Source organism: Tamandua tetradactyla, chromosome 2 (assembly GCF_023851605.1).
Source record: "Tamandua tetradactyla isolate mTamTet1 chromosome 2, mTamTet1.pri, whole genome shotgun sequence".
Lineage (NCBI taxonomy): Eukaryota > Metazoa > Chordata > Mammalia > Pilosa > Myrmecophagidae > Tamandua > Tamandua tetradactyla.
The window spans coordinates 212,904,729-212,928,274 of NC_135328.1; the positions used below are offsets into that span (position 1 = coordinate 212,904,729).

The following is a 23,546-nucleotide window of genomic DNA, read 5'->3' on the forward strand; positions in this document are numbered from 1 at the left end:
GGACATTTGCGTATCTTCTTTGGAGAAATACATACTCAAATTCTTTGAATTTTAATTGGATTCTTTGACTTTTTGTTAAGTTGCAAGAGTTCTTTGCATATTCTGAATATTAAATCCTTATCAGAAATGTAATTCACAAGTATTTTCTCCCATTCTGTGGGTTGTCTTTTCAATCTCTTGATAGTGATAGTGTTCTTTGGTGCGTTAAGAGATTTAACTTCAATAAAGTCCAATTTATCTGTTTTTTTCTTTGCCTTTGCTTTTGGTATCAAATTTAAGAGGCCACTGGCAAGTCCAATGTAAGTACCACACTGTTTTGATTACTGAAACTTTGTAATAAGTTTTGAAATCAGGACAAAGTGTGTCCTCCAACTTTGTTCTTTTTGAAGATTACTTTGGCTATTTGAAGTCCCTTGAAATTGCATATGAATTTTAGGATGGATTTTTCTATTTCTGCAAAAAATGCCATTAGGATCTTGAGGGATTATATTAAATCTGTAAATTGCTTTGGGGAATATTTTCATCTCAACAACATTAATTACTCCAATTCATGAACATGGGATGTCTTTCAATCTATTTAGGTCTTCTCTAATTTCTTTCAGCAATGTTGTAGTTTTCTGCATGCAACTCTTTCGACTCCTTGGTTAAATTTGTTTCTAAGTATGTCATTCTTTTTGACACTATTATAAATAGAATTGTTTTCCTGATTTCCTTTTTTGAATGCTCATGACTAGTATATAGAAATACAACTGATTTTTGCATGTATTTTGTATTCTGAACTTTAATTTGTTTAATAGCTCTAAGGGTTTTTGTGTATGTGGATTCTTTAGGATTTTCTATATACAAGTTCATTTTAGGTGAGCAGAGATAATTTTACAACTTTCTTTCTAGTTGGGATGCCTATTATTTCTTTTTCTTGCCTAAATGCTTTGCTTAGAACTTGCAGCACTATGTTGAAGAGAGGTGGTGAAAGTGGATATCTTTATCTTGTTCCTGACCTTAGGGGAAAGTTTTCAATCTTTTGCCATTGACTATGTTAGCTGTGGGGTTTTCACATATGGTCTTTCCATGTGGAGAAATTTCTCTTATATTCCTAGTTCATGAAGTGTTTATATCATGAAAAGGTGTCAGTATTGTCAACTGTTTTTTCTCCATCAACTGAGATGATCATATGATTTTTCCCCCTTCATTCTATTAATGTGGTGTCACACACTGATTTTCATGTGTTGAACAACTCTTGCATTCCTGGAATAAATCCCCCTCAATCATATCCTTTTAATATGTTGCTGAATTTGGTTTACAATATTTTGTTGACGATTTTTGCACCTATATTCATAAGGGATATCAACCTGTTGTTTTCTTTTCTTATAGAGTCTAGTTTTCATATCAGGGTGACTGATGCTGACTTCAGAGAATGAGTTAGGAAATATTCCCTTTTCAATTTTCAGTTTGAGAAAGACTGTTGTTACTTCTTTAAATATTTGATTGAATTCACCATTTGTGCTGGTTTGAAAGGATGTGTGTACCCTAGAAAAGACATGCTTTAATCCTAATCCCATTTTTAAAAGGCAGCCGTTTCTTCTAATCCCTATTCGGCTCTGCATGTTTGACACTATAATTAGATCACCTCCCTGGATTTGTGACTCAATCAAGAGTGGTTGTTAAACTGGATTGGGTGAAGACTCCACCCATTCGGGTGGGTCTTGATTAGTTTATTGGAATCCTATAAAAGAGGAAATATTTTGGAGACAGATTTTGGAGAGAGCAGAGAACTCCACAGCACCACAAAGCAGAGATTCCACCAGCCAATGACCTTTGGAGATGAAGAAGAAAAACACCTGCCGGGGAGCTCCATGAAACGGGAAGCCAGGAGAGAAAGATAGCAGATGACGCCGTGTTCACCATGTGCCCTTCCGGGTGAGAGAGAGAGAAGCCCTGACTATGTTCGCCATGTGCCTTCTCATTTGAGAGAGAAACACAGAACTTCATCGGCCTTCTTGAACCAAGGTATCTTTCTCTGGATGCCTTTGATTGGACATTTCTATAGACTTGCTTTAATTGGGATATTTTCTTGGCCTTAGAACTGTAAACTAGCAATTTATTAAATTTCCCTTTTTAAAAACCATTCCATTTCTGGTATATTGCATTCTGGCAGCTAGCAAACTAGAACACCATTGTAGTAATTTTGTCCTGGGCTTTTCTTTGTTGGGAGTATTTGATTATTGACTCAATTTCCTTATCTGTTGTAAGTCTATTCAGATTTCCTATTTCTTCTTGAATCAGGATAGATGGTTTGTGTGCTTCTAGGATTCTGTCCATTTCATTTAGGCTAAACTATTGGCCCACTCATAGTGTTCTCCAGTAATACTTTATATTTCTAAAACAGGTGGCAACATCTTCACCTTTGTTTCTGATTTAAGTAATTTGTGTCTTTCTTTTTTTCTTAGTCAATCCAGCTATAAAGGTGTACCAATTTTGCTGATCTTTTCAAAGAACCAACTTTCATTTTTTGTTGTTTTTGGGTGTATGGTCTGGGAATTGAACCTGGGTCTCCTGCATGAAAGGTGAGCATTCTACCACTGAACTACCCGTGCACCCCAAAGAACCAACTTTTGATTTCATGGATTCTCTCTGTTGTTTTCTCTCCTCTATTTCATTTACATCCACTTTAATCATGATTAATTTCCTTCCATTGGCTAGCTTTAAATTTAGTTTCTCTTCTTTTTCTAATTCTTTGATGTATACAGACAGGTTATTGATTTGAGATCTTTCTTTTTTAAAAAAATATTTTTATTGATAAAACTTGACATAGAAACATTCTTAACACACAAGCATTCTATACATGGTGTACAATTAATGACTCACAATATCATCACAGTTGTATATTCATCACCATGATCATTTTTTCAAACATCTGCATCACTCCAGAAAAAGAAAAAAGAAAAAACTCATATATATCATACCCCTACAACTCCCTTTCATTGACCACTAGCATCTACCCAATTTATTCTAACCTTTGTTTCCCCTATTATTAATTTACTTTTATCCATATTTTTTACTCGTCTGTCCATACCCTAGATAAAAGGGGCATCGGACACAAGGTTTTTACAACTACACAGTCACACTGTAAAAGTTATATCCTTATACAATCATCTTCAAGAATCAAACCTACTGGAACACAGCTCTACAGTTTCAGGTACTTCCCTCTAGCCACTTCGATACATTATAAACTAAAAAGGGATATCTATATAATGTTTAAGAATAACCTCCAGGATAACCTCTCAACTCTGTTTGAAATCTCTCTGCCATTTACACTTTATTTTTTATCATTTCTTTCTTTCCCCTTTTGGTCAAGAACATTTTCTCAATCTCTTGATGCTGGGTCCTTGCTTATCCCGGGATTTCTGTCCCACATTGCCAGGAAGATTTATACCTCTGGAAGTCATGTCCTTTGTTAGGGGGAAGGGCAGTGAGTTCACTTGCCCTGTTGGCTTAGAGAGAGAAGCCACATCTGAGCAGCAAAAGAGGTTTCCTGGGGGTGACTCTTGAGCCTAATTTTAAGTAGCAATAAGTTTCAGAGGGGCAAACCCCAAGATCGAGGGTTTGGCCTATGGATTTGGTTGTCCCCACTGCTTGTGAGAATATCAGAAATTCTCCAAATGGGGAAGTTGAATATTTCTCCCTTTCTCCCCATCCCCCTAAGGGGACTTTGCAAATACTTCTTTATTCACTGTCCAAATCATTCTGGGATTTATTGAGGTATCACATTAACCTGGACAAACTAACAAAATCTCAAGCTTTATTTAAGATACCATGTACTTATAGTGTTCAAGTAAACTGACCATACAAGTTAAATTAGGAAATACACTACCTATAACATAAACTTTCCACCAATAAACATCTCTCCCTTTAATCACACACAGAATTTGACGTTTTAAATGTGGATAACAATATCCTTTACACATCTCCTGATACACCTCAGCCTATTCAGAGCAATTTCATTCATATCTCTACTTGATGTCTGATCACTTTTTCAACTTTTTAAACAGTACTGGAGTACTTGACTTTCATAGCTTCAGAGCTCTAACTCTGAGTCTCAGGTGTCCCATAAATACCTGAAGCTTCTGTGAAAGACCATGTTATAGAAACAGCTCAGTATCTCAGAATTAAGAATGTATGTTACTGTTGTTAACAGCTTACAATCTACGACCCTTTACAATAAGCCCCAACCTGATAAGCCATGCTCTCGACTTTAGTTCACCAAATTTTTATATTATAGTTAGTCTGTATGATTGAGGCATGATATTTGTCTTTTTGTTCCTGACATTTCATTAAATATACAGCTCTTAAGGTTCATTCATCTAATTGCATGCCTCACAACTTCATTTCTTCTTGCAGCAGCTCAGTAATCCATTATATGTATACAATAATTCCCCCTTTCATTCCCTTTTTCTTTCTTAATGTAGGCATTTAGAGCTATAAATTTCCTTCTTAGCATTGTTTTGCTGCAGTAGTGTTGTGTTTTCATTTTCTTTCATCTCAAGGTATTTTCTAATTTCCTTTATGATTTTTTTCTTTGACCTATTGGTTGTTAAAGAGTGTGTTGTTTAATTTCCTCACATCTGAGTTTTCCTGTTTCACTTCTGTTAATTTCTAGTTTCATTACAATCATAGGGTTTTTTTTCCTGTTTAAATTTTATTTCTGGTTTGCAAAGATTATTTCCCCTCCCCCCTGCTTTCAGAATTTCTTGTATTCCCCCATTCGATCTTGGCTGCCACAATCAGACAGACAGACAACAGAAGGACCTTTTTTTCTTGCATATGTAGTGGAAATTAGCAGTCAATCATAGGATTTTAAGCATTGTTTTTTATTATAGTGGAGTAGACAATAATAATATGCATCAATTATGTAAAAGAAGTTAAGCATACATTAAAAATCAAAGGATCATTGACTAATTATAAACCATGAGTAAAAATGTAACAATTTGCTTTGAAAGAGCTAAAAGTAAAGTGGAAAAAACGGCTATAACTCACCTCCTGTTTTTGTTCCTGTTCCATACACAAATGCAATTTTGTGATTTTCAAGAACAAACAGTAAATCAAATCACTAATACAAGATTATATCAAGAAGGCTATTAGAAACTGGCTTTAGTTAATATAGAATACTGATTTAAAAATACCAACACATTGACAGCTTGGAAGTATTCAGGAACCTGGAAAATTCTTCCAAGCAGTTCATCTTCAATCATTTAAATATTCTCAGTATTTAATGCCTATTATATTTCTAGAATATAGCAAGAGCTTAATACTTAATGAATTTGAGCTATAATTTTGCTTATATTTAAACCAGTGTGCTTACTACTAAAGCAACCATGGATCAGAATATTACAAGTTCAGAATTGCCTAAATTGAATTAACAGGTCTCTTTAATAATCTAAACAAAAAGTAAAAAAATCTTTGAGGTTAGCATTTATAGCTAAATGGTATAAAAGCATTTTATATGTGGTAATTTGGCCTCCAGAGCTGAAGGAGGCAGGCAGGTGCCAGTTATTATTACCCTGTTTGTACTGCCTGCATTGATGAGTAAAGTATAAGGAATGGAGGAGTCCTGCCCTCTGTCCATCCATCCTGGCATTACTTACTGAGGTTACAGTGAGTAATAACACTGAGGTTATTGGCTTTACCTAGCCCTAACCCACAAGGGTTAGCCCAGAATTCCTGTGACCCATACCTCCTCATAATGAGGTGAAGTTTTCTCTAACTCCCCTTTGAAGTTTCCTGCAGTTCCTACAATTTTATGATACAGCTTTGGTTACCCCTGCCACTACCTATGTTTGAAGTATGTTTGGGGAAAATCTACTAGGAGCTGTCTCTGGTGTTAACACAGAACAACTGCCTCATAAAAACTGCTCTCCAGAAGGAGTTCAAAGGAGCTTATCCAAATATTGTGGGTTTGTCCTGCTACACCAGCTCTGCTAGGGTGAAAAGCTGTGGTTTTGCCAAGTAAACTCTGAAATATACACCTTCTCGATTACCTGGAAGAGCTCAGGTCACTGCTAACGCAACCAAGTGGCCTTTCGACAAGATGGATCTTGCACTTTGAAGAAATCGGCTCTGTTATTTAACATGATGTTTAAATTAAACTGGTTTCATAGCTTAAGGTAAAGGACTAAATTAGGTAAATTATTGTGAGAGGTCTTTCTGATATGCGATAGAATCTTTCCAATTGTTACTTTAAGAAACCCAGTTAAGGGCAGAAGTAAACCTGGAGGGCTGACAACGGTTGGCAGGAAGCCAAAGTGGAGCCTCACATGAAGTGGCCCTTAGAGTTAAATCCACATTAATCTACCATTGTAGATATGTGCTATTTATCAGCAGAATGATGGATCATCACCACATTTTCAAACAGAATGGCTTATCAAGGAAATTGACCAGATACAGGTAGATGTTGTCTGGCAGCATGCTCATAGAGTCATGGAAGGTGAACAAAGTGGCATTGTTTTATATTTTTGCAAATCTCTCTGATTAGTGCATAAAAGAAAATACCTGGATTCATATATCTACTTCTGCATGCAATATGCTGCAATATTACACATTGTGCAGCTTTCAGGATATTTCACAGAGCACTCATTAGAGAATGAGCATGATCATAAAAATAATTATCTGTATCTATATATGCACACACATATATAAAAATAGTTTTGACCTGTGTACCCCCTGAAAGGGTTTTGGTGTTCCTCAGGGATCACCAGAACATACTTTGAGAACCTCTGGGAACCTCTAAAAGGACCCATATGTACAAATTTTGTTCTAGTTAGAAATGTTTCCTCTATGTATTAAAGCAGATCCCCTAAGGATATATATTTAGTTACACTGTTAACCTGATTTGAGTCTTTTAAGCCCATTATAATAAAATTCTGTTTCTTTTAGAATATATTGTGATTAAAATGTTTGACTAATTTAATCTTGTTTTTATCCCTTTGTCAAGTCAGTGAGAAACTTAGCAAGAACCTTACTTTGAGAGGCAGTTTGGTAGAAGGGTACTGGATAAAGGTATCAGGGCAAGAAAACTCAGGGTTAATTTAACACTCAAATCTATCTTCCCTTCTCCCAAAGTTTATAAGCCTTTACTTGCAATAAAATACTAGATCTTTATTTAATATCGAGTCATATGTCTTGTGTGTATCTCAGAATTCTCTTACAGCCTGAAGTTCTGTGGTGAGGGGCAGAGGATATGAAGTCAAACCTAAATCCTCTATTTAAGGGACAGACCACTTTCATGCTGGGCAAAGATGGATGATTCTGTAAGGGAAAACCATGAAAGACTTAGGGTCATCACCAAAACCTAAAAATAAGTAAACTGAATGCCTCTGCAGAGGAGTTCCACATGCAGTAAATGGCTCTTCATTTCTCTCTAATGCACAAAACACACATTTGTCTCAGGAAGAAAGACAAACACTGTTCTGTTTCTCCTGATGTTTCAACCAAAAATCTTAAATTCATACCTTATGGATTATGATTGGGCATCATCCCAGAGTTTTAATAATCAATTCACTGAACAAAGAAGGGACTAGAAATTTACAATGGCTAGATTAACTGTTTAATTTTTAAATGGAAGAAGCCAGTATCAAAATGCAATCACACTTCCATTCTATTTTCTTTGAGCAATGACCTGCTGGTTGAGAGGCAGTAACTGTATTTAAAAGATGTACATGCCAAAATTCAGTTGATTTTTACTTTTGGAAGCAGGACTGGGCCATTTCCATGAAGTCAGTCATCTCCGCATGCCAAAAATGGCAAAGAATAGACGCTCTTCTTTCTAGAAATGATTATAACGTACCATGACCAAAAAAGTGTTTTCTTTCCTAACAGATAATCTTGCATAAAAATGAGTCATGGAATTCCAGAAATGGAAAGGCTTTTCTCAAATACGTGTGTGCACGAACACACATACTTCTTCTTCAGCAATAGATCTGAGCTTTCCATAAGTTATGTTATAATGAGAGTGGCATCATCTGGAGCCTTTGAGTGAAAGGGGAGTACGGTATTTAGAGTTCAGCAAGAGGGAAGAAGTCTGTTTTAGAAAAAAAAGATTTCTCTTGTAGTGTTCCTGTGATAGGAATTTTAACTTATAAGGCATGAAGGACTGTTAATATGTTTCTTAAAAATATCCTCTCCTGTAACTCTGCACTCTTAATTTCAAACCTGAGTGAAACATTGTATGCCTGCAACACAGCTCTTAACATCTCTTCTTCAGGGATTGCTCACATAGAGTGAAGAAAGGAGAAAGTGATCCATCGAACTTTAAGCACTTCTAGAAAGTCCAGGTATGGCAAGATCAAAAAGTGAGAATATATGGCTCTTACCTCATATTCACCCCAGGGTGCAGGGAAGAGAGCCAAAAAGGTGGCTGCCAGGCCCACTGTGCCTCCGCTGAACAACAGAGAAGAGACAGGTATAGTCCTCTACCCTTCAGTTGGACCCAGCAATACCTTTTCAGCCTCACTGAAATGTAATTGTTTCTCAGGGTGAAACAGACATGTTAACTATCACACTAACTGCCCAAGCATGGGCAGATATGGTCAAGGAAACAGAGCCTCAGGCTCAAATGGGTGATAAGCTCCCATATCTTTATACTGATGCTACAGGATCTAGTAAGCTCTTGAAGGAGTATGCTTATACTTTAAATAAGTATGAAGAGGTATGCACAGAGTTACATGGTGCTGGGGGCAGGAGCCATTAGGGTTAATTTTACTAGGTGGCAATTAAAATATTTTATTAAAACAAACATTCATTTACATTTTTAAGGTAAAAAAAAGGAACTTCAAAAAAATGTAGGACTTGCTCAGCCCCCTGATACACTGGGTATCAGTTCATTCTCCTCAACCTTAAGAGGAACATCAGTGGAAAAAATTGAAAGCGCTGGCATCCTAACAAAGATTTTCGTTTGTAATCAGATTTTTACCTTTGGAAGCATCATATATAATTTTTACCTTTGTTGTGTCAGCTATAATACCAAGTATAGCAAATGGCTGCTTTCAGAGCAGGATAATTAAAAGCCGTATTGCCAAACTAGAATAAAAGACTTGGCAGAAGAATTTCCTAAATTTTTTTCCTGACTTTTTTCTGACCTGTCCAACCTGACAGCATCCAGGCTCTGGTGACCCAAGAGGATCTTAACCTTTTATCCTAGAGACTCATGGGTAAGATGCAAACAATGCACGAGAGAGGGCTATAAAATAAGGAAGATTATTTCCTTAAGAAAACCTATTTTAATTCCCATCAAAGAGGCCACTGATAGAAAGCGTCTTCAACAAATTTTGGGTGGTGGTTTGGGAGCATTTCTGTTGAAAAAGTCAACTATGTCCACCATAAATCTTTTTTGTGAAATCAACTAAAAGGTTACTCAGAGGCTTTCAGAGCAACTGGAGTTTACCTCTATGTGCACGACACAAGGGTCCTGGGATTCCAGGACATTATCAGAGTCCTCCTGCTGGCCATATTCTTCAACACTAATCTATCATTATCCTTCAATCCCCCCTTCCTCCTTATCTAACTTAAATAACGAGATAAGCTCCAACACTCCTGAGCTTTGCTAAATTAGTTTAAATATTTCACGTTCTGCCAACTCCCACTTCTCTCCCTTTTTTGGGGTCTTGACTAAAAAGGTAAAGAAGTATTTTTGGAGGAAACCTGGGGGCCTAACTTCATAAATCTTCATCTGCTACTTTACTAAAATGTCATGCAACCCAAAGCCTATAACAGTTGGTATTGAAGGAAACAAACAAGCAAATAAATCACCCAGAACCAGACACTCTTCTCTTTTCAATGGTGTTTTTGTCTTCTATTGTGAAATGGCTGTTTCTGGGTCTCTGCAGCTTTTTCACCAAAGCATCTTTTCAAATACTACCACATTTATGCAGAGAACTGGGCCTGGTCCCATGGCTTGGTGCCCTGTTTTGGCGTGGTTTGGTTGAGGGTGGTGGGTTTTTCTACATGGCTTTGATGGCAACAAAGTGTGATCGCATCTGTGCCATTTTCATGAACTTTACTTGGGAACAGATGAATGTGGCTCAATACACGTAGACTAGAAGATGCAACCTGAGCCAGCAGAACGTTGCCTTGGAAAAGGCTTCTGATTTCAGTTCCAAACCACACATACTTGTACAGTTAACAAATGCAGCAGGGGATACTGGTCCACAACATTCACACTGAGGCCAAAGGCTCTGCTGTCCTCCACCCTCTCCCCCTGCCTACCCCCAACTGCCTTCCCAAGAACAGTTCGATTACATGGAGATTTTAGAGAAAAATTAGGTGCTTATCTTTTTTTGAAAGCCTGTAAACCAACAAGGAGAAGAACTTGGAAGTATTTTAATCTAAAAACCTTAAGGGGGGGGGTTCCCTATAAATAAAATTACGCTCAAGTAAACACAGAGGGAGCCAATGTTTCCTGTAAGGTTACTTTCAGATGGATTACTGGAAGGAGTATTCTTCCAGTTTTATGGCTTACTTTGCTATCATCTGCTAAAAATTTGGGTCACTTAAAACATAGATGCTAAGATCTAAGCCTTCACTTGGATGAAATATTACAAAGGAAGCAGAAAAGTCTGATTCCAAGTACAGATTCAGAGGCAGAACTCTTAGACTCCTGGGTTCTATTCCTGGCTCAGTCCCTGGGCTCAGGTCAGCCCTCGGTCAGAATCTCACTTCTAATCCCTTCAAATCATTTGTTAGTCCCTGTTGTCTAAACAGTGGGGAAAAACCCTGAGTAACACCCCTGGATCCTGTTCAATCAACTGGGATGGTTGGAGATGGTTATAACTCACTTCCAAGAAACCAGGGTGATTTATCCTTGTGTAGAACTAGTCTGCTAAGAGATCACAGTGTCATCAGAAAGAAACCCTTAAAGCTCTGAAACATTTCTACACCTGCAGGAATGTCTGTAAGTTTTTAATGTGACTTTCAAAAGGAATATTAGCCAGCATTTTCATAGTTCTTTACAGCTTCCAAGTTAAAAAAATTCTAACTGGTTATTTATAATCAAATCCTGAGAGGTTGTATCAATAGACAAGTATAATTATCTCCCAACTTACAGTGGAAAAAACCCAAGGCTTAGATAGGCTTAGAGATTTGACCAAGAGCTAGGAGCTAACAGGTAAGGGGGGTTAGGACGCTGACCTGTATTATTTGTCAGGTCAAGTGCCCTTTTCTCGCTAACAGGGCTCCTCATCAGTTGCTCTACTATTGGACCTAGACAAATGGACTGAGGGAAACTGGTAATCCCTTCAGAAGAATCTGTAATGCTTTTTCAGTGCAAGAAAGGTTAAAGGATCAAATTTCTTCATGCTCCCCTCCAATTAGCATGAGTCCAGCATACACCCTGTTCAGTCTGGTACCTTCTGCCAGGGCTCTCCCATTGTCTCTTCCAGGAATGGGGAGGAGATGCAGAAGCTTAATTCCTCCTCTTTCAGCATCCTTGCCTATGAGCCTATGGCTACCTGGCTGTTCCTCATTTATTTGTTCCTTTGTTCCCAGGAGGAGTGAATGGCTAGGCATTTGGAAAATTTGCAATTAAACTTCAACCAGACTGCCCATTAGTGTAATTAGTTCAGGAAATTTGTAGTTAAATGTCAATTAGACTGCCCATTATTGTTTGCTTTGGGGCAAGCTGTACAGCTTCTCTGTATCCTGGGTGCCTCATCTATAAGGAGATGTAAAACTTAAAGAGGTTGTAATAAAGAATGATCAGTGCTGATAGCGAATGGCTCCACAGTGCCTGTATTAGATATGGCTCCAAGTGAATCACATCCTAGAGGACATGGTCTCTGTTGCTGAGAACCTAATAATGTTAGATGACAGGTTGAGGAAACTAGAGAGAGAAAAATGCAATATTGGTCAAGACACTGAATCAAGAGCAGGGTTCAGCATCACATGCAGTTGCTGGTCATAGTAAAATGAAATCTCGAGTCAACAGGGCAAAAATTATACAGCATGTCTGACCTTGACAGTAATCGAATATGACACATCTGCAAGAGAAATCCAACAAGGCCCAGGCGGCCCAGCCTGTGCCATTCAATGCAAGACTGCTGGGCTCAAAGTCAGGAGACTGGATGTGTCTGAGTCTGGCTCCCCCATCTCCTGCCAACTGCATGGGCGTAGACAAGCCAAGTGTTTTCTCTGTAAGCCATGTTTTTTCTTCATTTGTTAATGTATGAAGATTAAGTGAGATTGCACATGTGCCTAAGCGAGAAGTCATTTCCACCTTTCAGTGTTGCACATGTTGTGTCCTTTAGCCCTAGAAGGCTCTCTTTCCTTCACCTGGCCAACTCCTACTCAGACTTCAGGTTTCATCTCAAATATCACTTCTCTGGAAAAGCCTTTCTTGATCCCACTGACCAACAGGTTAGACTACCTCCTCCTCTTCACCCTCTCTAATAGTAGAGTCTCACAGCACCTTATAAATCTTGTGTCATTTATCATGATTTTAGTAAAATAATTATGTGTAATTATTTAATATTTGATGCCCTGCTTGATTTTAAGGCTCTGAGTAGGCACAGTTTAGCTTTCTGCTGTATTCCCAACACTGTGCTCAGAGAGTCTTCAATCCATAGTTTCTGACAGAAAACAAGACACTCATTGGCTGACACTAAATCAAACCTTCAATAGTAAAGCTGGACAATGGGTAAAAGTGACAAGAATACTTCTCTTCTCTAGCAACCATTTCTTGTGGTCTTAAAAAGAATGCAAAATAAATAAATAAATAAATAATTTAAAAATATATTTTAAAAAGAATGCAAAGCTTTATCACAATTTCCAAACTGTCAACATATAAAAATTCAAGTGATTTTTTTTCTAGTCAACATCATTAAAGTTTATAGCAGAAAATAATAATGATATTTTTAAAAATCTATACTTCAAACACTTTTAGAAATCAATCAATTCCTCGACCAGTCAGGGATTTTAAGAATAAGGATGGTTCTTTTGGAATTCTTAGGCTCTACTGCCTCACATATTCACACTTTTATTAGGTCTTCCTGTCCTAATAAAACTTCTTGGGCCTTGAGGAGGAAGTGAAAAAACTAACTGGAAATACTTTTGAAACCTCCCTGTTGCCACCCCCTACCCTTCACCCCACCAGCTTCATAAATGCTTCAAAATATACTCAAGGATTGTTTTAGCTCTGTATCTGAGTAACTAAAGTAAACTTCATAGAGCCTTTTTAAAAATTAAGTTTCTACCAGATGGAATCACTCCTGGCAAAACACATGACAGGGTCTCAGACTACAATCTTAAGCATTTCCCCCACTGCAGTTATGTGTTATCAGTAAGGTTTCTGGTGACAGACACATGGATTCATTTTAATTGGGGATGTGTATTTAAGATCCCATTTGCGGGAGCATCAGGGTGTGCACACTGGCCAGACACTAGGCATTCTAAAAGGGCACACTAATTCATTCAAGGAACATCTATTACCCAGGCAGCAGCAAAATTCTTCTGGGCTTAAGCTGAGTTCAACTATGCTGGGAACTATACAATTCATTATGCCCTTGGCTGATAAGAATTCCCAACTAGTCACTCTGAATAAGGGAGGCTAGTACACGCCACTAAAATGAGCAGTGAGGTTGATGTAGTGGGCGCTGTGGGACATGGAGTCATGTGGGTTGGCCTCAATTCCCAATCTTAGCTGGTGTCTACCCAAGATGGCATCCCACAGTAGAACTGCCAATCTGCTCAGGGAGCTCTCTTCTCCGTGAGGCTGGGGAGGTGGTTGGCTTTTTAAAGCGGAAGAAGTAAGAAAGGACAGACCCACATGGTGAACCTTGACTGCAGGGATTACTGAAGTATGCCATAGGGTCTGGAGACAAGGACCCAGCCTGCAGCATGACAATTTTCTTAACGGGCATGTGGGCTCTAGTCAGTTTGGTGAATAGGAAAAGCTTGTAAGGACGTGCAATCCTTTTTCTGAAGAAAATTAACACAGTATATGATAAGACATATCTGGAAAAATGTATGTGTTTGTGTTTCATTTTCATGTATTTGCATAAGGCTGGTCTTCTAATTAAAATAGAAAGTGTATGACTAAACACATCCAGACTAGGCAGGCCATGGTGGCTCAGCAGGCAGAGTTCTCGTCTGTCATGCGCGAGACCTGGGTTCGATTCCAGTGACTGCCCATGCAAAAAGAAAAAACCCAAAACACATCCAGACTGATGTGTTTGGATCGAACTCGAGCTGGAAGTCGCAAAAGCCATTCCCCCCAGAACTCACCTGGGGCCACTGAGTGTGGCTGTATCTCTCACTGCCTGGGCTGTTTCTGATGCAAAATCCAGGGCACCTGCCACTGGCTTGGTTACAGTGCCAACAAGCCCTTTCCCAAGGCCAGATATGAAACCGCTGACACCCCCTTCTGTTTTCACACCTTCCACTGTCGAGGTTATGACACTGGTTAATCCACCAATGATACCTAGCAAAAAAGACAAAGGTTATTGCAACCTGGCCAAGGACAAAAGCAAAAACATTTAAAGCCAAATCCCTCAATTCCATGCACCTGGTAAGGTAATTTGGGGGCATTCTGTTAATCTGTGTGTCAGGCCACCAGCAGGTCAACCCAAGATGGGGAGCCAGGAGACTTGCCCATTAAGCTCAGAGTCTGAAGATGCATATTACATAATGGTCATAAGAAAAGCGTGCTTCAGTTTTAAAAAATAAAACAAAAGCTGGGAGGTTAACAGTGGCCACTTTTCAATTCCAGAGCTTAGACAGCAATATGGACAATCTGAAGAGGATATGGATAGTAGGATCTAAATAAATGAGAAATTAGAAAATAGGGCCCTTAGAGAAAGTTTGAAGAAAGTGGGGTCCTATGGAAGAAAAGGCACTAGGATAATTAAATATAGGTTCTCAATTTTCAAAGGCCAGTATGTGACTTGCCCAATACCACCAGATGTTTGAAATGGAGTAAAAGCTGAAATCAGTTACATAGTAAAGCTCAAAAAGGACACCCCGAAAAACAGTCAGAGTCAGACAGGACCCTCAATGGTGTCAGAAGACCAACCAAAGTCAAAAAGACCTTCCATACACTTTGAAATGAGAAAGCAAGGGCCTGAAAGAGTCTTTGAAAGTGGCCAGAACTTGGCAAAGGGTGGAGAGGCCACAGGCATTAAAGGGAAGAAGCAGGGCCCTATCTGGGGAGCATTTCCAGGACCTGTGCCAGGGACACTCACAGGATGTTTACCCTTTGACAGTGGGGGTGTGAGGAAGTGCTCTCGACTCTTCAACTCTAGTGAGACAAATTGGTAAAGGAAACTCCTTGGGCGAGAACATACTAACAATTCACGTTTCTTTTGGATTCTGGGCCCATTTGCTCTAGTTAAGCAATGTCCCTTTCCCAGCTTTTAGAACAAAGTTCATGCCAGGGTATGCACAATTCAGGAGTTCAGACCGGGACCTCAGAGACAGAACATTACTGAACCCAGGTCAAGCTACCTACACAGAGAGAACTGAGCTCAACTCCCAGCTTTTAAACTAAGGAGGTTGAGTAAATTCTGGTCCTTGTTATCTTTTAAGGGTCTTTCCACTCTGAAGGATTAAGAATTTTACTCAACTGCAGCTTTCATATAATCCAGAGCTCAAATGAGCCTCCTTGGATGAGGGCCCTGGTTCCTAGTCTCAGACTGGCTTGCCTGGCTCCTGGAGATGTTATAAACTATTACCTGAATGGTCCTTTGTACAGGGCAATTTTGCAATCACCCATATTTTCAGCAGCTCATTTTTGTATAAATGAACATCCATAAACATAGTCATTGTCTCTTTTCCACACATCCGAAGGATGTGGGAGAAAGAAAGGCAATTCTACACAGCAAAGCATTCACTCTAAATATGTGCTAACAGTCCAATGCTATCACTAAAGTTATTAGAAAGAATGATTAACTCTTTTAACTAACCCTAAATGATTGCCCAACATTCAGCTTTTAAAGTCCATAAACAGCTTGATTTCAGACAAATTCTAGCCTGGTGTCTTCTTGGGGACCATGCCGTTACCAGTTGTGTAGGCTTAGGAAAAGCAAAGGCATTTTGAGTCAAACTCACCATTAGGAAAGTTGATAAAAACTGTTCTAAACACTGAGTCCCAGGCACAAATAGGAATATGATTTTTAAATTATCTGTGTACCTTCTACTTCCTCCCAAAGCAGATATCTAATCAAAAGCTGATTCTTCTTGATACAATTTCTGACAACTTTAGATGACTTCTAAGAATCTGGCGCAAACAGTTCAATTTAATAACTATTACTATGCTTAAGCTGTATGCCACGTTCATGTTAAGAACTGCAAGCCTAAAGATGAATACAAAATAGCCTCTCTGCTCTCATGGCACTCACAGTCTATCAGGACAGCTAGCTATAAACACAACCCAGTCTGGTTGATGTGCTCTGCTCGTGATTAATTCTAACTGGGGCAAGTGGAGCTGGGGAAACACCATTTGATGGAACCTGTAGGCTGAACAGAATTTTGATAGACAAGGAGAGGAGAGTAGAAGGTCCATGAATGAGCAAGGACCTGGAGGTAAACTGCGGAGTAGAATATAGCTCAGAGTTGCTGGGACATGGAAAAATTAGCTTGGTTTATACTGCCTGGGGCCTGGAATACCATGCTAAGAAGTTGTAGGCAGAAATGGAACAAAAGGTAAACAAGTGAGAATTAAATTCAGAGACTAAACACATTCATGCCATCACCTACATCTAGTAGGAAGATGTAGATGATTAAAATATGCAGAGGGTGGGCCATGGTGACTCAGCAGGCAGAGTTCTTGCCTGCCATGCCAGAGGACCTGGGTTCGATTCCTGGTGCCTGCCCATGTTAAAAAAAAAAAAAATATATATATATATATATATATATACACACACACATATGTAGATGTTTTAATTAATGCATATGCAAGACTTAAAAAACATCCACAAACCTGGCACCAATTTCATATTTTAATTTCTCTGGATGGAACAACCAGTAAGCACCATGCAGAGTCTTGAAGAGGCAGTTCCAGATTCTAAGAAGGAGTTCAGTTTATCGCACCTTATGACACTAAGGGAACGGAAACCAGAGAACAGCAAGGAATTGCAAGGTATTCAATATTTTGGAAATAAATGAGTTTTCACATGCTGTCATATTTCAATTACAAGGAGGATAAAATAAGAGAGCTTGGAAAGCTACCACGCATCCTAAGATACCAGACCAGGACTTTCACTGTTGTCAGCTTTCTTTTTCCTACTTCCAATTACACGGGTGAAATGGCACATCCAAGGTGTCATGGCAGAACAACCATTCTTCTATAGCCTGAAATAGTCTGTCTTACCATGTGCCAGGCCATGGATGCCAGCTACCAGGTGTTCACCACTTGTGGCTGCATGGTATCTGATATACTCCCGCTCTGACTGATGCCGGTTGTCCATTGTCTTCCCTAAGCCATCTGATAATGTCCCCGCAAACTGCAATGAATTAAAAACAGAAAAAAATGTAAAGCCTCAGCACTGCTTTTATATCTTAATTATTTTAAATAAATACCTTCCCTTTAAATGAATGCTGATTGAAGGACAGATTAATTAATTACTGAATTACATATATTCTATGTCCCAGGATAGCAGTTCTCAAAGATTGGGACACACACAAATTATGGGATGCTTCCACTGGTGAAAAAAACACAAAGTTTGCAAAGCAGCTACTAAAAATCCATGACGGCATTTAGCCTCCACAATACTACTGCAAATTTACTGAAAATTTAAAGGTGTAACAAGATGGCATGGTGAGAGGGGATATGAGCTTTGGGATTATTTTATGGTAAAATAAAGATACAGGCTCTTTGCTCTAGGAATTAATGGGAATTCAAAATAAGAGACATGGGAAATTACTGCTTTAGGGTGTGGCACAGAAAATTTTGGAGACATGAGCCTTCCAAAATCAATGCTTTTTCTTTCATTTATTTGCTAATTACTGAGTTCAAATAGGTACCATGCCCTGTCAAAAGAGAAAAGGAAATAGATAGAAAGATGAACAGGTTAGGTCATCTTTCATAGGAAGTGGCAGACTTGAACTCATGACTTCAAATACAAAACCATTCTCCCTTACAAACCAGGAAATTTTTATTTATCCTAGCATACTTAACCACAGAAGCTGTCTCAGCCATCAAAACTGGATAAAAAGGACATAAAACCTTGTTTTGTCACAAGACAACTTGAAAAGGTTTAAAATGACAGTTAATAAACCACAAGGTACTTATCCTCATCATTCAGGCATAAAAAAAGAAGGATATCAAATATATAATTAACCTTCTCAGGAAGGATCTACCAAAACAAGTGGCTTAAATGCCAATGACCCAGGACTAACCTTTTAGAAAATTCACAGGAATGTCATTTAGATCTAGAACTCAGTGGAAAGATTCAAGGCAAAGAGCTTGCCTTCTAGACCCAGTACACAAGGTAGCCATCTGGTTTGGTAAGGGAGAGTTCAACAGATCTGCCCTGGAAACCATCAGTCCTGAGGTTTCTTGACACGAGTGGCAGGTAAGCTCTGGGTACAGAGGAAGAAGCAGCACTTCCGTGTAAAGCAGGGGTTACTGGCGCACTATACAGGAATGCCTGTTCCTCTCACTCAGCACAAATACTTGGACTAGGGCAGTGATTACTGACCTTTGTGGAGTACACTTTCCGTAGTTATTTGTTTGATTTTACCTTACCTGCTCCTCACTCCCTGTCTAATTAGAGAATTGAAGTTAACTGAAATAAATTTTATCTTTTCCTTTGGAACAATGGAGATGCCATGGAATGTTGCCAAACCAGCACTATGAATCACTAAATGGAGACATTTGTCAAAGAGACCCCATTGGAGAGGTACCACAGCATGGAAGGAGGCCAGAAGTATAGGCCTCTGAGTGAACCAGATTCCAGTCATTTCTGAACTATTCCAGTAGCTATAGGACTTTGAGCAAGTCACCCTATCTCTATGAGCCCCCCTCTCCCTGGAGAATGGTGATAGTACTGACTTTGCCATGTGACTAGAAGGATCAGTGCCCCTGGCTTAGGGTGTGGTATCCAGTTAGCATCCCATTGGTATGATTAGCCAGCTATTAGGCCAAGGAGGAACACTGCTCACCATCTGAAGAAAGCGTTTTAAAGGTTCAGAATTATGATCATTTGCATTAGGCTTTAACATAAAAAAAATCCTCTCTTCCCAGCAGTTAAGAGCCTTCAGAGGGAGATTTCTCAGTTGTACTATCTATAAAATTAAGATGTTTCCCAAATCCTTTCCACCTCTGACAGTGTGTGATCTACATCCCAAGTCAGAATGTCTTCATTAAGTACTTACCCTGAGTCCGGATGGATTTAGGTACTGCGTAGGATAGCAAGACGTAACAGCCTTGAACCCTATTCTCAAGGAGCTGACGGTCTTACTGGGAAGATAATAATCACATACACATAACAACCAGGGGCGAGAATCTGAAGCACAGACTGTAGGCATTCAGGAGTCCCGAGAGGAGAGAGAAAAGCGTGACTTGCTTTGGGAAGTGTACAGAGGTGGTCAGCGCCCTTCATGTCAGGGTCTTGGCGGAAATGCTGCTCATGGTGTGCCACGGGCATGGGGAGGGCATGGGAGGGCAAAGGGGCTGTCTCTGGAAGTGCCTCATGAGAGTCTCCAGGAGGCACATATGCTCCCTGAAGATACAGGAGCACTAGGCCACTTTTTGGGTCTTATGTGGGTCTCTCCCATTTTTCTCAAACTCTTATTTTATAGCTGTTCCTTCTTAGAAGAGATATTAAGATCCCATCTACCTATTTCTGGCAGCTGACTAGGAGGAAGTTAAAAATTCCATAATACATTTTTCACCTAAGAAAATAATCTAAGTAAACTGCCCAATACCACCCTCTCTCCTCCTAACACACCTGTCCATAAAACAAGTTTAATATCCACGGTTTTTGAGTCAGCCTATGCCAAATGCTTAATTACCAATTGATTCCACTGCAGTATCCTTGGCACCAACAACACTGACTGGTTGCTCGATATATAAAGATACCCACTGGACCCCAGGAACATAGGGCAAGATGACCCAAGAGATCATGCTTCCCTCTAAATGCTGGATTCTTCATGTGTTTCTCAGGTGCCTCACCTTTGCCATAGAAAGGTTTCTACACATAGTCAACTTAATCTAGAATGTCCATTTTGAATTCCTACTTCTTTATCTAAAAAAAAAAATTACTTGTGCAATCTAACTGAATTTATCCTTTGGCATTCATGAGTAAAAGGTAAAGAATACAAAGATATTAACCAGAAAAGCCTATAAGAAGTCTTTACCTCTAGAAATATGGCTTTGAGGACTCAGAAAACTTTGGTTGATATCAAAATCTACACTCCAAGTAAACCTGTATTGATGAGAGGCTTAATCAGGTTTTACTAGGGGATATATTTTATAGACATTAAACCAAAAGCAGCTAAATTTTGGGTACAGGGTCAAGGGCAGGTCTTGGGCCAGTCCCACCAGGCTTTTGAGTATTTAATCCAGGGCCCCACATGCTCATGGTCTTCTCTCACTGAGCGAGCACTTTCTTAGTCATCTTTTATTCCATCTCTCATTCCCTTCCTCAGTGGGAAAGTAAGTCACACCCCACATCTTAATTTCCTCCTCAGAGAGAGAGTGAGAACACATGCGCTGGAGAGGGAGGTGATTCCAGTAAGCACTCATTACCCTCTGGCACTGGTCTTCTCTGAAGCTAGCAAGTACTATTTGACCCATGTTCTCAACTCTGAAGATGATCATCAAAACAGAGCAGAGCTGGTGCACAAGGGCTAACTAGCACATGGGGAATAACTGGTTCAAGATAACCAATACCCTTTGCTTCAGCCCACCAGTTCTGCCTTGGCATCTGTGGTAGTTAGATTCAGTAGTCAATTTGGCCAGGTAAAGGTACCTAGTTCTGTTGCTGTGGACATGAGCCAATGGTACGTGAACCTCATCTGTTGCTCATTACATCTGCAGTCAGCTAAGAGGCATGCCTGCTGTAATGAATGATGTTTGATTTAACTGGCTGGTGCTTAAATGAGAGTGCTCAACGTAGCACAGCCCAAGCAGTTCAGCATACCCCATCTCAGCACTCGCAGCTCAGTCCAGGCCTTTGGAGGTGCAGAAAGAAATCACCCCGGGGAAAGTTGTTGGAACCCAGAGGCTTGTAGAGAAGGCCAGCAGAGATTACCCTGTGCCTTCCCGTGTAAGAAAGAACCTCAGTTGAAAGTTAGTTGCCTTTCCTCTGAAGAACTAACAAAATAAACCCCCTTTTATTAAAACCAATCCGTCTCTGGTGTGTTGCATTCTGGCAGCTAACAAACTACAATAGCATTTTAAACAGAAAAGCCAAAGGCATCAAAAATGAATTAATTCTGAAATATTTTTCAGAGCAGATGCTCTCTAGCATACTCGTGGGTGATCAAAATGGGAAACAAAGCCTGGAGGCAGAGATTCATATTATTAAGGAGAAACTACTCCCAGAGACACTGGAGGAAAGGGTGAAAATCATCAGGACCCAGCTATGTATCCAGTCAGTCAATCAAACATTTACCAAATGCCCACTGTGTACTAGGAGGTATCCTGACATGATAGAAACGCAATCATAACCTCGGTTCAAATACTGATGGGAACATTTATAGCTATGAAATCATGGATAAGTCAGTAATTTTAACCTCTATAAGCCTGAGTTTCCTTATCTTCAAAATGGGGATAAAAATATTCACCTACAAGGATGCTGAAAGGATTCGATAATATATGTAAAGCACCTAGTACAGAGCTTGACACTATGACACATTCAATAATAACACTATGGAGGTGTATGAACTTCTATTTCTTCATATGCAAAAGGGGAATACTCTAGTCCCGCAAGACTAGGAGGATTATTTGAGACAGTACATGGAAAGTTTCTGGCATGGTGCAGCCACCCACAGACTGTATGCTGGGAGGGTATAAAAGCAGCAGAGCAGGGCAGTGCAAAGATGGGTCAATGGCAGAATTCTTGCCTGCCATGCCGGAAACCTCGGTTTGATTTCTTGTGTCTGCCCATGTAAAAAAAAAAAAAAGCAGCAGATAGCATGCACGATTGAACTAGGCTCTTACACTGGGAAAGTAACACAGAAGACAGTGCAACAAGAAGGTAATTTGTAGATAATTTGTAACTCTGCTTGTTATAAACAGTACCTCAACACTAGAAGGGGTGTGAAGAGATTTAAATCAACATACTTCATTTTGTAGCAATTTCAAGTTCACAAAACAAAGTAGCAAGTGAATATTCTCCTAGTGAAGATTAAGGACTCCAAGGAAAAGAAAAACAGCTATTGCACTTAAAGACAACCATGATTTTTTTCTCCTTTTGCTGAAGGAAGCTTTAGTATACACCATACTTATAAATTCTGGTCACTGCCCAAAGTCATTAATTTCTATAAAGTCATATATTTTCAGCTAGAGGGTAAAAATCTCAGGAGTACTTCAAGATTCTAGTTCTAGTGCCTAGCTAGCACACACTGTATGTCAACATTCCACTTTCCAAAAATAATCCCATTGTCTATACAAATGGAGACACTGCAAATTAGCCTGGGTTTGAGGCTTGGCTCAAACAGCTGAGTTTATAAAACCAAAGCTCAAGTGGAAGCTGGAACAGTGCAATGAAAAAAATTCACAGTGTCCTTCTGTTCTGTCCTATCAGTTTCCTGACTCTATTTTGATATTCAGCGAGCAAGGGATGTCAAAGGTATTTGGCCAGTGTAACAGGAGCCTGGGCTTGAATTTCTCCTTCTTCTCTTGGGTTCTTCTTTCAGTTATTCATTTAATGGAAGCTTCCTCTTTAATATCCTTATTCTGCTGAGTACTTGCTGCTAACAGCATCTTCCTTGTCACTGGGGCAGATGGTAACCATGTATAACAGGAAAAGAGAAAGAAGTGACAGGTCTCTGTAGGGTGTGAGAAATTGAATGTTCTTCCAAGGATAATGCAATGGAGCTGCAACTCTTAGCTACCCGCAGACCTCAAATTCTGATCAGCACCACCTGCAATAAACTCTTCTTGAGCATGTAAATTCAGAAAACCTGACTATACCTTGTTCCTATAAGGCTGAAGTGACCTTTGTGGGGAGCAGCCACAATTAATGTAGTCAAACAGGCTAGGGGGAAGGGGTCAGAAAGAACAAGATTTAAATCCTTACTCTGTCACTTACAATACACATTCTGGTGAAAGCTGCTTAACTTTTCTGAAGCAGGGTTCAGCTATCTGCAAAAACCAGACACCGTCTACTATAAAGAGCACTTGCAGCTTTGAAGGGTTAAGAAGCTAATGATTTCAAAATGCCTGGTTAGTGCCTGGCACGCAGTAGGCCATCCAGTTTTACAAGTTTCTTAGGATTAGATAGGAGCTTAAACTTTAGAATAATTTCCAACCCTGCTGGTATACAGGGACAAAAACCACTCTCGAGTCATGTATACATAAGGCATTTCAAAACTAGTCTTCACTGTTTTATTGATTG

The 23,546-nt window shown here is 39.4% G+C and overlaps 1 protein-coding gene across 7 annotated transcripts in view; it reads right to left on the minus strand.

Moving 5' to 3' along the window:
- Nucleotides 1-23,546, minus strand: part of VPS13D (vacuolar protein sorting 13 homolog D) — a 354,551-nt gene that overhangs the window by 48,806 nt on the left and 282,199 nt on the right. For 5 of the 7 annotated variants that reach the window (XM_077151248.1, XM_077151249.1, XM_077151246.1 and 2 more), the window contains 2 exons: nucleotides 17,351-17,483; nucleotides 14,269-14,464 (listed from right to left, as the gene is read on the minus strand). In XM_077151248.1, coding sequence (XP_077007363.1) covers nucleotides 14,269-14,464; nucleotides 17,351-17,483 — 329 coding nt within the window. Of the gene's footprint in view, nucleotides 1-3,791; nucleotides 7,820-7,842; nucleotides 8,434-14,268; nucleotides 14,465-17,350; nucleotides 17,484-23,546 lie in introns of those variants that run through there. The other 2 variants (XM_077151252.1, XM_077151250.1) reach the window with 2 other exon arrangements.